General features: G+C 41.2%; 1 protein-coding gene across 8 annotated transcripts in view; it reads right to left on the bottom strand.

Annotated features, from left to right (window-relative positions):
• Window positions 1-17,530, bottom strand: part of NPAS3 (neuronal PAS domain protein 3) — a 616,938-nt gene extending 599,408 nt beyond the window's left edge. For 6 of the 8 annotated variants that reach the window (XM_051621651.1, XM_051621653.1, XM_051621654.1 and 3 more), the window contains exon 1: window positions 13,615-13,954. In XM_051621651.1, coding sequence (XP_051477611.1) covers window positions 13,615-13,664 — 50 coding nt within the window. In that variant the 5' untranslated portion in view covers window positions 13,665-13,954. Of the gene's footprint in view, window positions 1-13,614; window positions 13,955-17,488 lie in introns of those variants that run through there. The other 2 variants (XM_051621658.1, XM_051621659.1) reach the window with 1 other exon arrangement.
• Between the last annotated feature and the right edge of the window lie 1,210 nt (window positions 17,531-18,740).

Raw genomic sequence — 18,740 nt, 5'->3', positions numbered from 1 at the left:
TAGATTTCATCCCAGTTTCCCAGTTTAAAAGTATAATACACATTGACATGCACATGTGTTCGTTGCAATGTTCAAGTCATCAGCACAATTAATTTTATGCCATTGGGGTTTCATTAAGCAAAATAATATCCAAGTGTTTAATTTTACTGAATTCAGTGTGCTTAATACACACTTTGTTTGATGGAAAAAAATCAAACTTCAAATAAGAGTGTAAAATTAACTACTATGTTACAGAAAACCCTTTCCAAAAAATGAAAAATAAACAGCAATTAAAATTATGAACTCTTCAAAGCAGGGACTCTTCTTTTTTTTCAAGGCATCATATGGTATGATGTCTTGTCCATACAATCCCAATAAGGTCTTTCATAGTTATATCAACATGAGACAAAAATACATTATGAAGCAGTGAAATCAAACTGTGACACATCTGACATCTATTCATTAAATGTGCTGAAAATAATACTAGCTAAAACTACTTAGCTGAGGCCATTTTCTCCAGCAGTTTTCTAAGACAGAGAATCACCAGAGACTTGCTACAGTTTCCATAAACATCCTACACAACCATGTAAAAACACGTGTATTGGGTCAGACCAGTGCTTCCTGTATCACATACCCAACAATCCCGAAAACCAGTTGCAACTGACAACATAAAAACAGTGACAGCATATAGGATATGCAACCACAGCCTTCCATATTTCTCATCAGCCTCGATGTCCTTCTCTGAAATTATGGTATCTTTTTGAAATTATGGTAACAAAAGTTTACACAATACATACACTGGACACACCATGGATTTATGGATAGGCATAATTGTATCAATGTTCATGTTTTCTGTTATTCTATTTATTTTCTACTAATGCCAACTACTCTACTAGCCTTTTTAATTGCTAAGCTATTAGGGAGAGGTCTGTATCAGTGAGACTGCCAAATTACAGACCTGTCCTAACAGGCAGCATGGCAGTGCTACCCTGAAAAGTAGAGGGAGAGCTTGGAAAGAACTCCAGATCTCTTTTGACTACGGGAGTCTAAGCTAGGCAATAATGGGGGAGATGACAGAGAAGCAAGGCTCTATTTTCATTCAGATAGAAACATCATGAGCCTATGAATCATTTGCAACGAGATGATACTCGAATTTCCACATGATACTTGTGTTTCCCCATGGGATTATGCAAAGATGAAGAGAAGAAAGAGGAAAAAAAGGGGGTGGTTGACAGACAACACGTTGCAGAACTCCCACACAAAGCTGGATAGTGAATGAGAAAGATCCTCCACAGAATGTACTCAAGAAGTGATCAAACTAATCAAAGACAGCAGAAAGAAGACATTTGCCAAGAAGTCACAGAGCAAAAAGAACAGGGACACGATCAACTGTTCTCACAGCTGATTGACAGGTTGCGAGGGTCAAAACTTAAGATTTAAAGCGCAATTTGCATAATGATTTACAAGTCCGGACCTCGCACGGAGAGCCAGTCTCAGAAGCAACCCAAGGGTCTCATGCCACTTAGCCACATACGCCTCTGCTCTGCCTTTTATACACATCCCTGGCACTACTGCCCAGCACTGCCCTGCCCTCTGCATTTGTGTTTGCTCCTGCTTGACAGCTTAGGGGTATAATATGATGTTAAGAAGCTGCTTCATGCCTATGACTGCAATGCTCAGAACTTTTTGTACAGCAAATTAATTTTCCTTATACAGCCCCCTGAACAGAAATTAACACTGACTGAGGCAGTACAAATTCCACCTGGGACTGAGTATACACAACTTTATGAGACAAGCTCCTGACTCTACCAGGAATTGGGCTGCAAGTGGAATGGTGGCCCTACTGGTACCATGGATCTGCATCCCCTCTTCCTCACCCATTCCAAGATAACCAGATTAGCCACCTTCTGCTAAGCTCTCACCACTTTTTTACTGAAAAATTTCATTAATAAATTTCCCATCCTGAATTCTCTTCAAAGAACCTGTCCATGAAGTGAGACCATGCAGATCAAAATTACTGTTTTAGAATTATTTTTAATCCTCGCCTTCCTCTCTATTTTGCATTCATATCTCTCATGAAAACCGTTTTGTAGATGCACTACAGATTGCACAACAGCCAAAATGAGTAAGAAACTCTATAAACTGATTTGTTTTCCAGTGATTACACATGCATATACACATACTCACACACGCTTCTATATATCAATGACTTCTGAAAATACAAATGGAAATGACATAGTAATCTTTCAAGCATTCTGCTTTCTTTCTCACTGCATGCAGGAGAAAAAAAAAAAAAAAAGAAAAAATCCACATTCATAAGTAATATACTTCGGTTATTAAAATTTTCTATCCAACCAAAACCAGATAAATTAATTATAATTAGCTCCCACTTGGATAATTTTGTATATAGCGTTCATATCAGTGATCTGTTAAAAAAAAAAAAAAGGCCAAACAAATGTATATTTTTTTTAAATAAAGGACCTGCACAAAACAAAGTCAGGCACTTTGTTCCTCTTTCATTCCATATGATACACAGCTGTGTCAATCCCATCAGGAAACAGGCAACAGGAAATTCTTAACATTCTGAAGAGAAATCTAAAGATGTGTCTCATCACCCTTCCTCCTAAAAGAGCTTTTTGATTGTCTAAAAACATTTACACAAGTTCTAAAACTATTAATTACTTTATTCAGCTTTTAAGCAGCTATAGGCCTCATCAAGCAACTAACAAAGAGTCAAAAACATTTTTTTTAAGTTGCCTTCACTTTTTCACTTCTTCCATTCCAAAATATAAATTGATAAGGAAAGCTTGACACCTATGGGCAAAATCAAAGCCAAGTAACCTAGCTATCAAGAAAATGTTCCTTCATAATGTGCTGCTCCTGTGTTATTTGTGTTTCTAACTATAGCTCTTGCATATATAATTCCATTATACTTTTATAAATCACGGTTTAGAAAAATGCTTTTGAACCAGTAAAATATTTTCCTGGTTAAAATTCTTTGAGATGTTCTTAACAAGACTCTTAGATAATGAATTTGGGCAAACTCTGGAACAGTCTTTACAGTATTATCATTCTCATTAATTTTCAGAACTACCCACTGTGTTGAGATGATTGTCATGGGCCTAAGACTTCAATTTGGCTAAATATTTTTGCATATATTTCAACATATAAGTAACTAACAGATGTTTAAAATGTTAAGTTCACATTCTAGAAATAGTTAAATGTTTACTGTAATACCATAATTTGTTTTTGCACTCATATTTATTTTGCTGCTTCTATCTTTAGATACTCCTTTAGAGTCCTGGTTGGTTGTAGACTAAATGCTTTTAAATGACTTCACGAGAAAACAAAACATTCTCAATTTAGTAAATACAGCTGCACTTTTAAATAAATAAAAAATCCTACCACTTAATGGTACCACAAATGAAAAACAAAAAAACTAAAAGAAAACACTTAATGCTAGAAATGTTACTTTTACCTAAGGTCTAGACTTTTTTTTTTTTTTTTTGCATTATAAAAGCTTTTAAATTCATATTTTATATTCACTTTAGAAACCAAATGCATTCTGCTGTCTTACCTCATTACTAGAAGGCTGTATTACATGAAAAAAAACTTTAAAAATGTTAATACACAGCATACACAGTATCTTACTTTAGTCCAGATTATTCTTTTTTCTTTGCTTTTTTTTGTTATCTTTCAAGACTGCTTCTGTTTCCATTGTTTCATCCTTAGCCATTCACATATCAGAGCAATAAGTATTTCATTACTGGTTTATCTGTCCAGAGGCTTGAGAAGCAGTAACAATTAACCCTCCCTTCACAGTGATTGATACAGGCTTTGCTTTCAATTTGTTCCACTACACAGATCATGAAATTCTGAATGCGATCATCCTTATTGACCTACACTTTCAAACACACGGATACAATGAGATGAAAGTAATTATTAAAAGGAACATAGGACTACTCAATGCTGAAACAAAGTCTTGAAAAATCTTTTAGATGACCTTCTCAGAAAACTAGCATGATTTGATGTGAAATGATGGATTTGCTTCATAATCTGGAAATATTAAATTTAAGTCTGATCAACGTGTGATATCATTGTATCATATGCGCTCAGCTCTACCATCATATCAGTTCATATCTGACCCAATAATCAGTGACTTCAGAGTCACCACAGTAGGATCAGGCACTACATATTTTCAAAGTTCCTCCATCAGCTTTATTTTACACCAGTTCTGTTTGGAATGTTGTGTTAAAAATGGCACGACTGTACCTACTATTCCACTACGGTCTACTTCAAAAAGACATGGTATTTCTTTTTAAGATCCTGGACTTCTTGAGGGACCTAACGTAAATAAGTACACAGGAAATTCAGCCTGCTAAGGAAAAATGAGAAACTCAAGTCAGATTTCCATCATTGGCTGAGATAAACTAAGACCTATACACACCACTGCTAGAGACTTACTGCAGTGGAAAACAAGCATTTCTCATAAACCCTTGAAAAATAACCCAAACAAAATATTAATTTTATAGTAATTGATACATTTTTTAAAAACGCAAAAGGATTGGTAGCTGAACATTAATGACAGAACTATTTAAAATATGAGTTGCAGTTAAAGAAAATCAGGATAAAAAACTGTTCAGAAGGATGTTGTTACAGGCCTGAGGCTCTAATCACAAAACAGAGTGATGGAGATGAACCAATACTGCATGGATTAGCAATGAATTATTTTGAACTATAATCATATGCCAGCACAAAGGGGAGGTGAAAACTAGCCATTACTCACAAGCTGATCTGCAGATAAGAAGAAAAAAAGTAAAAAGGGAAAAAAAAAATTTATGCTAAACTGAGTCAGGAGAACAATGAAAATCTAAAATGTTACACTTCAAGTAACATTCTATTTAATGTCTTTCATGTACTGTATAATATTGAGTATTTACACAATACAATCTGTAAGATGCTGGGGCTAAGGCAGGGTTAAATCAGACAACTCTTCAGTAAATTAGCACTAGATAATAACATAAGCTGAAAAATATCCTAATAGAAGAGTTAGTTTTAAAATAACACACAAAGGGACTGATTTCTCCCATTGTAAAATTGCACAAAATACATATATATGTGTATACATGCATAGGTAGAGATAGGTAAAAATATATGCAAATACACATATGCACATGCACACTTATGTACACATATGCATATATAATGAGGGATTTGATTTCCATTAGTCCATCTGAAAGCAAAGCACCACCAGCTTCAATGTTAGTTTTCCCACTCAGGGGAAAAAAAAAAAAGAAATGTTAGGACTAATTTTGTGAGAAAAGAAAAATCAAAACTGCTATTCGCAAAGATTCCTGAGATTCTTACGAACAGACTGTTTAAATGAAGAGCACTTTAATCAGTAGAGGAATCCTCACGTTTCTAATGTCTTGCTGTGCATTCTGCAGGTTATAGTAGCAGCTGGTAGAGGTCATATATCTTTTGTGAGCATCCCAAAAAGGCTCACTGCCAGACTGTTAAATTATGAATAAGCAATGAACAAAAGAATGCAGATACGGTGGTGACAAGATAATCCAAGCAAATTTATCTATGACAAATTTCACAGGATTAACAAATTACATTTACACAGAACAATAAAAATGTGCAAAAAAAAGGATGAGCCTACTTTTCCCTCACAGCATTAGAGGAAAAAAAACCCACACCATTCCAATGCATGTATTTACATTTAACTTTATCTGAAGTAAGACATTTATAGTTTGCAGAAGACAGTCAACTAGCATTATTTCCTTTAAGGCAAATATATATATTGTGTCTATCTAACATATGCCTACACTTTGCAGTATATATGTATAAAAGTCAGTGGAAAATCTTTTAAAGTCTTCCTCACAATTAGTAACAAGCAGAATAAAGAATATGAGTTTTGCTTTTCAGGTGGAATATTCTGCCCTTCTCTGTCAGTTAAAAGACATTTTTGCCCCTTAATAATTTTGGGGGTTGTTCTTTTTTTGAACTGAACAAATACTGTAATATATGATAATTGCCACAAGAAAAAAATAAGTAATAAATAGGACAAATATTTTTTTTTTCAGTAGTATCACAAACTCATTAAGAAACAATTAAAAAAAAAATCACACTGAAAAGATCCATAAATCCAGAATCTAAATACTGGATGTTCCCAAAGAAGCACATTCAGTATGTCGAATAAACTTGGGGGGAAGAAGACAGGATTTGCAGTGTTTGCTACATCCTGTGGTCTCCTATTCTGGTCTTGAAAAGTGATACAAAATTTGAAAAACTGCCCTCAGAAAGCATGGAATAACAGATTCCAAATCACAGTTCTGTAGAGAAGCATTTTTCTTCCTGTTAACAAAGGAATAAAAAGAAAGACATCACCTCTTAGTTTTGAAATTTAAGTGTAGGTAGAGTGACTGATAAAAGGCAGGATAAACATTTGAAAGATCTGGAATCTGCTGTATCTTTTCTCTCGTGCTTCTCATATGAAGTCTGTATTTTATCTCATCTCCATTTATTTTTTGCTGTTTGTTAATCTGAAACAGTTGTTTAGTAAAAATAGATCGTGAATTAAAATATGCTTTCTGAAATCATATACACCTTTTACGTATGAAATATACGTTCTTGTTACAGAGCACTGCCTACAAACAAGAAACCTCACTATTAAAGTGAACATCCGATTAATTAAGATACTTTAGTAAACTACTTGGATCCTTCGAACACTGCTACTTGAGTACCATTTACCTAGCTCATTCAGCTGTTGAAAAAAAAACTACTGTACTTTCGATATTCCAGAAGAAATGCAAGTTTTGTTGTAAAACCAAACAGCAACTCAGAATGAATGAATATACAAATTAGCCCAAAGCCTTTGTTTCTCTTTTAGTGTTCATCTTCTATTTGTTATTTACCAAGATAAAACATTTTGGTTTTTTACAACATAGGCTTTTTTGAGAACCTCCTGTCCATACTGTCAGTAATTTATGCAAAGGTGAAGCAAACATGCCAATCCTACATCTAACTGTAGTCAGACAAATAAAATCAGCAACTTTTTTTGCAGCTGTGAAGGTTGAAGTACCACTGGCAGTTGTTCTCTGGTTTTAATACTTTCTTCCTTTTTTAATTCCCACTGCCAGCATTGTACAGATTTAGTCACTCGGTTCTTTCTATTGACCTCAACCTTGACCTGTGAAAACTGCCCACTTACATTTTTTTCTCACAAAGTAACAAATTCTACCTCCCATAACGTCTAAGAAAAAACAGCTTTCTAACAAGCATTCTTTTAAAATTCAGTATGTTATACTTTTGCTAAACGAACTGCAGCTTTGGCAGGACAATTCTGAGTTACCTAACTCATACAAGCCTAGGCTGTGAGTAAACTGAACCTAAATGTGAATTTGCACATGACTTTCAAACATGACACATAAGCAAGAGGAAACACCCCCTTGGACCTCCCTATCATAATATAAATAAATCAGTTGTATGAATAAATTCATGCAAAACTATAACCCTTTAGGATTTAATCCAAAATGTCTGTTCAAAGACTACTCATTACTCAATAAAATTCAGTTTAAAAGAATGTGATGTGTAATGAAGCCTGTTCTAAACTCCTGTTGGAGAAAAAATTCCCAGGCAAGTATTTTAAAAGGGGTTCATAGGATTTTGGCACCCGCTTTTCACTGAAATGCAATAATGAGTTGGATGCCTAATTCCAATAGGCTCTTTAGAAAATCCAAGCCCTAGGGATATTATTGTAGATTACATACATACATATTATTCAGACTATACCCTGTAAGTTCACTATATACATATGTAAACCTAACACGCCTGCAGGTAATGGAACAGTACTTTTCCACTTAAATTATTTAACTTAAGTGTTGAACTTCGACTATACATCAAGCTAACAGCTAATTTTAAATTGCAATCAAGCCATTCTCTGAAAGCACTTTATTTCAGCAGAGGTTTTGCCTGTAAAAGAAATGTAAATTCGTCTAACGAAGGCAGAGCAATCTTTTAATATAGTCAAAATGGGGGCTGGAATTTTATTCCTAATGCTAACATTACATCTTCTGTCACTTCTGCTAGTTCTCAAAAATGTTTTGTGCATTAACTATCTCATCAGTAAAATGCTTAGAACAGTGTTTGCAGACTTTTCAATGCACACTAAGCTATACAAATAAACTTATCTACAGAAAAACTCCATATAAATATTAAAGTCTTCTTCATATATAGCATGACATCAGTGAGGAGTTCCCTAGAATAGACAAATTACAAGATACGGCCAAAGAGTGAAAGTCCAAAATGAGTCCAAAATTTACCAGCCAAAGAGAGGCTGGTAAAATAGCCTGTAGTAGATTTTCAAAACCCTGCTTTCAGAAATCCGTTTCAAATTCTTGCTTACATATCACTTGTTCTTGCCTGCATGCAGAGTGGCGGGTAAGGGCTGACATAACTATCAGCTGCAGCAGGCTGAGCTCAGAATCTTCTTGAGGACCGCTCCATTTTTACTTGAGAATCTCAAAACTTTTGTGTTTTATAATAATACACAGATGCAACATTCACTGCTCCTCCCACTAAGTGCATTAAAGTTTGTCATTCTGGTCTCACTGAGATCCAATTCACATCTATTTAATTATACAGTAAAATACTTTTATCCTTGCTTGTGATTCTCTGTAGCATACTTTAATTATATGCATAATTTCATTTGAGACTTTTTTAAAGATTAAGGTACAACTCGAACTCAATATTCTCCCAAAGATAGGATGTAGTTCTGCCAAGTTACAGACACAAATGCTATCCTACTCTTACCCTGTCTGTCCTGCTTAATATACTACTATAGCATACAAAACTAACTAATATTTCTACTACTTAAAGTCGTGTTCAAATCAATAGCACAAGAGTCCTATTCACTTGACTAGGACTTTGTGTATTGCAAAATTACTGCTCCAGCTAGTCACAGAACAATGGTCTAGTCATAGAGGACATGGGAGCAACCATTCTATTCTTACTATGGCACATCTTATGCAGCAAAATGCAATATTATTACAAATTCTCCTTATTAGGCAAAGTTCTATTAAACAAAAAGTCACACACCTCACTCCCACAAATGGGACTTTGTATGTTAAAGATAACATGCAGTAGCATTAAAAATATTATATAGAAAGAAATTGCCTCTTCTGAAAAAAACACAGTTATTATTAAATTAATTTTCAAAACATTTCATCTCATAGACATAAATCTCTGGCAGCTTCTTCACAAGAAAAACAAAGTCCAAACATTAAGCACAATCAAACAAACCAAGCAAAGACACAAATTACTCAGTTGAAAATGCAAAGTTTTGGCTATGTACCTTAAAAATATCTCATATTTAAAATACAAGATTTCCAGGCTGACAGGCTGCAGAACAAATTCTCTTGATTCATTTTGAAACAATATGACTGAAATATCACCTCACATGAGGTGCTTTCATGCCTGCAAGAACTACTAGTGACAATAATATAAAACAAATCCAATGGACTGACTGAATACAAAGTTTATTCAAAAGAGATGAGATTTCAGGACATGGTTTTATAACATCAAAGTCTAAAAAAACCAATTACTTAATTGATATCAAATGAAATTCTGCCACGTTTGTAAAACTTCATCTTACTGACCTCTCTGGGAACAGAATCAATCCCAAAATGTTAATAAAACGGTAATAGTTAATTTTCATGGTCACTATCAGTTATTCAAAATTCTTATCTTAGGACACATTTTCCAGTAAAGAGAGTATCATTATAAAGATTTTTTTTTAGGAAACAAACATTAATTTCAACTTTGTACTCTTTAGGAAGGATGCTGATTAAACTAATACCTAGAACATCAATTTTCAACAACTGTTTTACATCACTCTCGCAGTAAAATTCCCATCTGGGCTGGAAACTTGTGTGCCAAGCTTCAAACAAATGTGATTTGAAACTGCCAGTATACTAGACTCTGAAATTCAAGTGAGACACTAATAAAAGGAGACAGACATTGACAATATATCCTGATATTCTCTTTAAAAGTACCTATGGTTCTGGCTGCTGTATTAATCTCTTAACAAAACTCTCTAATTATAACTTATTTATAATATAGCATTAGAATAGAAATCCATTGAATTGCTATAAAACAAGCTGACTGGATATAACTTGTAAGAAAAAAACAGTTGTTCTGTAAATAATGCAGAAACAGTGCTGCAGACAAAACTCTGTTATTCAGAATCCCATTAGTTACTGAAAATATGTAATATAACTTTTGTTGATCAATACTCTCATGTAAGCTCTAAATAATGTATGATTCCAGTGGAGAAAAATGCAGCAAATCAAATATGGTGGGAGAATGTTTCAAATTATGAAGAGTAGTATGACTGCTAATCCATAAATCAGAAACTGGAAAGATTGTTGTAATGTGGGAGGGCTCTATTTAATAAAGGTCATTATAACTCCTGGCTCTAGAGCTATAAGATCTAATATCCTCTCTGGTAGCTCTATGATATGCCCATGCATTACTGTTCTTGTTGACAGTCTGTTGCCTTGGAAATATTTCATTATTTCAGTTTTTCCATTTGTAGACCCTTGGCCTTGTGATATGAAGGCCACCCTATTTCATATTTTCGATTATCATTTAAGCAATCTTCTGGAGCTATTTATATAAAAGCAAGTGTTAGACAATGCATATCATCATTTATCACTGTTATGTTTAAGCTTATGCTCTAGAAAGAAATGCCAAAATAAAGGTGGTTTTCTCTTTCACTTTAAACCAATAGGACTCTGATATTACTATATGCTTTACAAATCAATGCTGGCATATCACACGCATGACACTTCTGTCTATTTAATTTTCTTGGTTATGTATCCACCCAATTGTAAAACCATAAATTGCTACTGTAACCGTAAAATTTCCTAACACTCAGAGTTCAAAAGAAAATCAGACAAAATTTAAGCATGTAACTTTTCAAATACTCTTCAAAAAACCTAAACAGGTGATAAAAGTCTCAGAACAATTCAAGTGCTTGGTTGCATTAGAGACTACTACTTTTCACATTTGTTATGTAATCACTAACCTCTTGCTTGAAAAAATACAACACAATCTACCTAAATATTGTGGAAGTGAAGACTAAACAAAGCATGTACACAAAGTTCACTTACAAGATTCTTAATCTTTAGAACTAGCTTACTGAAGCAGTAACTAAGAGACTACAAAACCCCTTCAGTAACTGATATGTGCCTGTATTTCAAATGGCCTGGCACACACAGCTGAAAGGATGTGTACAAAGCCAGCTTAAATAGCTACATGCAAGACTTCAGGAGCACCTTACATAACTTTTAATAAAGTGTACTCGAGTACCTGTTTGTCGAAGCATTGAACAATCTTCTCCAATTTCTTTTTTAAAGAACAAACAGACTGCCGTTATTTCTGCTACAAAAAAAATGTCATCCACTTCTACATGTAATATTTACAACTAACTGTTCAGAGCATTGTAAAAAGTGATAACAAACTGAACCTTAAGGGCAAAAAACAACTGCTCAGACACTAGGCCAAGTTAGTGGCTATTAGTGTTCTAGGAATTTAGACCACTTTTTCCCCCTGAAATGATTAGCCCTCCCACTCCCTACAGGGAAAAACTACTCCAATCCAACCTTTAAAATGACAGCATCAGAGCTGAACAAGAAGATGCTATTAAAGGGCATTAAATTAAATACAGTATATCCTCCTACAACTTCAATCAGAATTTCAGACCAAGTGTTATTTAGTTCAGCTCTCAAGTGGAGCAGAATAACAAATCGTGCACTTTGATTTACCTTCTCCGAATGCCAAATGGAGACAGGTGATAAAGAAAGCACTCATGCACAGGCTATGAAGTTTCCCCTAGAAATTAATTCTATCTTCAAGATTCCTATCTCAGAGAAATTCCCAAAATGGCACACAAATATGCTTCTGCTGGAGAGATTACTGAAGCTATCCTGGCAAATACACTTAGCACTAATATAGTGCCATTCTCAGAAGGAAGACAGCAGTATTGTGTGGAGGGGGGGACAGGACTTATTGATACAAATTGTTTTTCCAACAAAGAACTCTGCAGGAGAAAAGCCTGCTGCTGTAAGTGTTATTAACACAGCAGAAGCTCCTCTGCAGCCACTGAAATGGAGATTTTAAAAAAATATATATTTATAGTTGAAGATGAATATCTGTAAGTTAAAGTCATTGACTTCTGAGGATGCACTGTTCCCCCATTACATGTATCTCCAAATTCTGTCACATATCAATATTGCCTTGTCAAAGTGCAACAGTTAATACTAACGCATCTAACACAGCCACACTAATACCTCAGTGGCGAATATGAAACGTATGGTTTCCTGATACCAGGCAGACTGCTTCCTTCAGAAAAACGGCATAGCTATTTAGACAGAACCTGTGGGCTTTGGAAGTTGTACTAGAAATGCTGATCGTACTAAAAAAATACAAGTTTGAAATTAAGATTAAAATGAGCCTGATGCCTTCATTTTTGTTTAAATATTTTTCAGACTTACTTGTGCTATGAAATACAAACTGAGTAACACATGACCCAGCTACTTTTAAGAGCTGTCTAAATGTTAATTTCCATTTTTAGAACTAACCAGGAACCTTCCTCACCCCTTACCCTCAAGTTTAAGAAGGGCAAAGAAGGGGAAAAGCCCACCCCAGACCCTCCGGCTGCTCTCCTGGGCATACATCTATCTCATCGCAGTTTAGCAAGGGAGCTTTGAATACTTTTGTAAGAATCGCGAAGTAACATCATATGAACTTGTACTTTTGTTTCCTACCAGCCACTTCGAGCAAGATTCACTTTACTAGAACAAATCCGCTACGGGCAATTCGTGTCACCAGCAGAGCAGATTAATAGCAAGCACTCTCCCCCAACAAAAGTGTATGGGGCAGGCGGCGGGCCGGGAAGCAAACAGGGGGGTAGCACGCCGTCCCCCGCAACCCCCGCCCTCGCCTCCCGGCCCCCGCCTCCCTCCCGGGCCCGCCGCACCGCCTCCCCGCCCGCCCGCGCACCGGCTCCGCTCTGCCCACCCCGGGGGGCCCCGGCACCCACAGCCCGCCCGGCGGCTGGGTTGAGGGGCCGGGCCGGGCAGCCCCGCGGACGCAGCTGGCGGCGCGGCCCCCCCCACCTCCGGCCTAGCCGCACTTGAACCGCACCGGCGGGGCCGGCCCCTCCACCCGGCAAGCTGGGCCTGGCGCGGCGCCCCGCTGCCCCCGGCGGGGGCTGCCTGGGGGGGGCTTCCACCCCCGCAACACACACGCCCGCTCGCCAACGCGCCCCGCCAAGCACCGGCTCCGGCAAGCCGCGGCGGTGCGGCTGCCAGAGCTGGCTGCTGCTGCGCGGCTCGCCGTGTGTGTGTGTGTGTGTGTGTCTGTGTGCGTGTGTGTGTCTGTGTGCGTGCCGCTGGCGGTACGCACTAGGAGGAACTCCCGGTGCCCGACTGTGCGAGCAGCGGGTGCCGGCGGCAGGTCCCCCCCACCCCGGCATGGCAGCCAGCCCCGGCCCCCGGCGGCGTCACGGCACGGCCCGCCGCTGCTGCGGCTGCTGCTGCTGCAGGTTCAATAAAGAGAAAGTGTTACCGTTCTCGCCTGGAAGGATCCTGCTGAAAGCTTGGCTTGGTGGGCGCCATCTTCCTGGGATTTTTTTTTTTTCCTCTCTCCCTTACTTTTCCCTCTCCTGATGTTGGTGTGTGTTGTGTGTCTAGCAGCAGCAGCGGCGGCAGCAATGGCCCTGGTTAGCCAGGCAGGCTAAGGAAAAGTACTGAGGCCAAAGCATCGCGGGCTCCCACTCCTCCGCGCAGTCCTGGTGCAGGTTGCTTGCTCGCTCGCTTGCTAGCGCTGCTGCTGCCGTTGCCGCCGTCCATAAGCCGAGGAGCGGAGGGAGCCGGGGCCCCGCCGGCCCCAGAGACATGCCCAGCAAAGGCAGCGGCGGCCGGCGGCGGCGGCGGCGGCGGCGGCGGGGAGAGCGAGCCGCGGCGCAGCCCCGGCGGGCAGCCCGGCCGCTGGCATCGCCCGGCAGGTGCGGCACACACACACACACACACACACACACACACACACACACACAAACGCACACACACACGTACTCTCCTCGTACACTCGCACACACTCACACCCCGCGCCCGCGGGCCGGGCTACGCGGGGTGCCAGGCCATGGGGCTAGCGGGGCGGGGGCGGGGAAGGGAAGGAGGGGAGTCAGGGATCTTCGGGCTTGACCGCTGTGAAAGTATTTCTGGGCATTTTCCAGCTGCTTCCCTAGATCCGCTCCCACTCTGCGTGCAGGGGACACAACCTCCGCTGCCGGCGCAACAACGCCACTCAGTTGCAGTTTCGCACACTTTCCTGCTCTGGAGTCTGGGCTCCAGCAGGGAAAAGGGGCTGAGGGAGGCAGAGACTCTCTAGAACTCGGCGGGCGCAGGCAACGTCTCCCCCGTGGGTTCCCACGGCTGAGGACGCGGCAGGGCGGGGGCCGCCGGCCGGGGGATGCGAGCGCCCCGAGGCCCACAGGGCCGGGCGCGGAGGTGCCGGTGCCCGCCCGCGGGGACGGCGTGGGCCCGGGGGGACTCGTGGGCCCCGCGCTTCCCCCTGACCCCGTCCGAGAATGCTGCACGTCCTGAGAGTACGCGTTGGGTACGGGTGGGATAAAGGGCGTCATGCTGGACACGTTATCTGAGAGCGGTGACCCGCTCTGCTGGGAAGGGGTGTAGCACTTCACGCTGTTTTATTGGAGATTATGAAACTAATAATGAAATAAAGGAGCGGGGAAAATAAGCCGCTATCTTAATTGTTCTTTCCAGGACATCGGGAAAACCCGAGCGCTTTGAGTGTTTAAAGGAGAAATCACTCCTTCGCTAAAAGCTTCCCATCTCCAAGGTAACTTTGAGCCTGCACCGCTGCTGCCTTGGAAGTACAGCTTCCTGGGCCTGATCCTGCTCCCAGGGAAAATCCAGCGGGCTTCCTTGGGGAAAGGAGCAAGCCCCGAAACTCGGGGGGGACTTATTCACGCGAAACGCTTCCACAAGAACTCCAGAAGTTTGGGGATGGGGAGAGTGGGGCGTAAGCGCGCGTGCGAGCTGCAGGGGAAGAAGTTAGCAAACCACCTTAACTTCGGCTGCGGGGCGCATTTCGCGCACCGGGGGCCGGAGGGATTCATCCCACCGGCGTAACTTTGCGCGGAGCTGCCAGGGCTGCCCGGCGGGCGGGGGAGGGGAAGAGCCGCGGCCCGCCCCGCGCTGCGCACGTGCGGCCTGCGCGCTGTCGTTGCGCACGTGCGCAGAGGGCCGGCGGGATGGCGGCCGCGCGGCCTCGAGTGCCCCGGGCAGGCCGCGGCGGGACCCGGAGCCGGCTGCGGGAGGCGGCTGGGGGTGCAGGTGGAGATGAAGAGCTGGAGAGAGAGGGGGTCTAGAAAGTGCCACATGCCGTCCGCTGCCGGCAAAGCTGTCTCCGCGCCTCCAACAAGAACACACACACACACCAAGTTAACAGGTGTCGCCTCGTCTTTTTCAACAGCGTAAGGTGTCGGTGTCTGCTCGATTTTAAGCGCTTCCAGAAAGCGCAAAGGAAAATCGTCGGACGGAAAGCACGCTGTTTTCGCCCATAACATAAGAGTAAAAATTTGGAAGAACTGGAAGTCTGCTCTGGATTCCTGTTAGTCCAAGTACTTGAATAGCTGCTAAGCACTATTTGGATTAGAGGTGTTAGTAGTTTGTCAGAGAAGTATTGCTTGTATAACTTCTTGCTGATTACAGACCGACATAATCAAACTGTTAAACGCGAAGTACTAAAAAATTGCCTGCTGTCTTGTCTATATATTTCTGTTTAACTTGTAAGTCTCCAGAGGTCTCTTTCATTTGTCTAAAAGCCAATCTGACATTTCTGACCCTTGACTTCCCCACTTCACAGACTAAACTATTGTGATTGCTGCCTGTACTTTCTCGTTAAAGTGTCCGTCAGTTTCCATTGTAATTTAAATATTTTGAGTGACAAAAATAATACAGAAACCATGAAAATAAATCAACTTTAATCCATTCTTTATATCTCTCACATTCAAGTTTTTAAAAAATAGGTATCTATATGAAAGATCGATGTGTTTGCTTGAGGAAAACAAGACTGATTCTTAGTTTCAAATGTTTCTCAGCTAAGTGCTTAGGCATCATCAGGGATTATTTCAGGAGTACCAGCTTCCTATTAATTTTTAATTTAATAAAACCTACAAAGTTACCACCATGGGCATCAAACGGAAAATACATCGTGTTTTCCAAAACTATATGAAGCCACTCAAAGTTGCTGAACAACAAAACAGGGAATGGTCGATTATTTAAGCCTGGCTCCAAAACCGATTAAGTTTGAAATACTATGCTGAAACTTCCTATGGTTTTTTTAATATTTTTTATATCATAGATATTTAATTTGGATAGTTGATATTATACCGCATTTTTCTCACTATTTTATTTAAGACAATAGTGGAAATCAAGATACTTGGGACAGTGCCATTTCTATTGCATTTACAGAACTGTAAATGTTTTGTTCCGATTTCAGCTTACATTTATCTGTTGTCATCTACTTTTTCTTTTTTCTTTTTTTTTGTTGGGGGGGAGTTTGGCTTCGGTTTTAAGCTTATGACCGAGAAAGCTAACAAATTCAAAATTCAGGTTTTGCCTCGTAGAAACACAAATAAATGTCAGCTAATTAATTAAGCTTCATGTTAGTATCAGCACATATCGATGAATTGTTAGGGGGAATGGGGAAAGTCTTTAAACTTCATTATGACTTACTGCCAACTTTCTACGCTTTGCTTCTAAAGGCGCTTTCTGTGAATTTCCTGCATTTGCATTAGAATGCATTTAAGATGAAAAAATAACAGTGCTGAGTATACTTAGGGTTTCGTGCTATATTTCCCTGTTGTAACAGGTGACATGATAATACTGTTAAACAATGTGGAATTGCAAGTGTGCAACCCCAAGTGAAAATTGTTCTCTTTCTTGGTTGAAAGCAAATTATCAATAAGCATACCATGATCAATTATCCCCCTGGCTGCCACACACTGGGATTTGCACAAGGCATTGACATTGAGAAATTCCTCTTTAGAAAGGATGAGCGGACGGGATCCCAAACTTTGCAGCAGACAAGCTAAGCTGCCGGGGTCTCACTTTTTTTCTTTTCTTTTTCTTTTTTTTTTTTTTCTTTCCTATGGTTGCGTTCCAGCTCATCCAAGACAAAACTAGGGGACTGTTTACTTCTCAGTGCATTTTAAAAGATGCTGTATTTTAAAAAAGAAAAAAGAAAAACAAGAAAAACCCTTCCCTCCGACCAAGCTCCCCCCCCCCAACAAACAGCGAGAGATTTAAAAAAAAAAAAAATAAATAAGGAAAACAAAGAAACACAAAAGCACAAAGAAAAAGCAAGTGAGGGAGCCTCAGGAAGAGCCGCACACCCTCTCCCACTCGGTGCTCACCGTTGTTGGTAGGAGGTGATGCCCTGGACGTTTTGCGGGTTGCCGTTGGCCGCAGCGCCGGCTCGCCCCATGCCCGGCGCCGCCGGCACCCCCCCGGCCGCCCCGCCGGCCGCCGCCGCCGTCACCTGCACGCTGAAATCCGGGAAGATCCTGATCATCCCCGCGGCTCAGCACCCGGCGAGTCTCAGCGAAGAGGTGCAGCAGCAGCGACTCTCCCTCCGGCGGCTGCAGCAGCAGAGCCAGGCACACTGCAATCCCATTAGTGAGTGGCGGCCACTGTGAGTGAGGAAGGGCGCTTTGATGTGAGCTGCTGGGCTGAGATGGAGAGGAGTTTGGGGGGGCTGGAGGTAAAAGGGTGGGGGGTTACCGAATTGCAAACATGCAATGCGTAAATATTGGGGGGGAGAGGGGGTGGCGGGAGGGAGGGTGGAATAGCAGCGCTACCAAAAAAAAAAAAAAAAAAAAAAAAAAAAAAAAAAAAGGTGTCTAATACCACCGGAGCTGTGGATATTAAGAGAAAAATCCAAGCTGAGGAGGGACAGGGAGAAGAGCGGGGGGCGCAATTACTTTAGCGGTGCAGTGAAAATGATGAGCAGCAAATGTTGCCTTTTTTCCCTCCTCCTTCTCGTCCCTCCACCCCCCACCCTCCACCCAAAATGCAAGTCTTAGAGGATTTCTCTGTCTCAATGAAGTAATAATAAAGGCGGCTGACCACAGTCTGGGCTAGCGCCAACTGTGCGGGGGGAGGAAAGGGGAGGAATATCCCTGCTCCCAGAGTCCTGAGGAGGAAGAGTGGAGGATTGTTGCAGCACAAGTTCTTGCTCTTGGTAACTTGCTTTAGCCAGCCCCCCCTCCCCCTTTTCTTTCTTTCTATGAAGGGACGGTTTTCACAAGCGAGGAAATGCGCCGCTTTTGTGCAATGGCAGAGTTTGTTCCCTATTATAGGGAGCTGACTCTCCTCCCCTCCTAGTGTGCAGCAATGTTATTGCTAGTCAAACTTGTAAGGTGTGTGGTGTGTGTGCACGCACTGATCCCTACTGCTCCTTCAACATACCAACTATACCGCCGAGAGCTGCGCAAAAAACCTTTTCAAAGCTCCCCTCCGGGTGTGGTACGCACCGCACCAGCAGCGCCCAGGCGGGCGACTCGTTCTCCTCCTCCGCCGCGGGACGCGGGGCCGCAGCGCCGCGGCTCCTTTGTGCCACCCCGGGGCTGCGCGCAGCCCTCCCCACCTTGCGCTCGGGCGGCTTTG

The sequence above is a fragment of the Apus apus genome, chromosome 5 (assembly GCF_020740795.1).
Source record: "Apus apus isolate bApuApu2 chromosome 5, bApuApu2.pri.cur, whole genome shotgun sequence".
NCBI classification, from domain to species: Eukaryota; Metazoa; Chordata; class Aves; order Apodiformes; family Apodidae; genus Apus; species Apus apus.
This window is presented reverse-complemented; position numbering and strand designations above follow the sequence as displayed.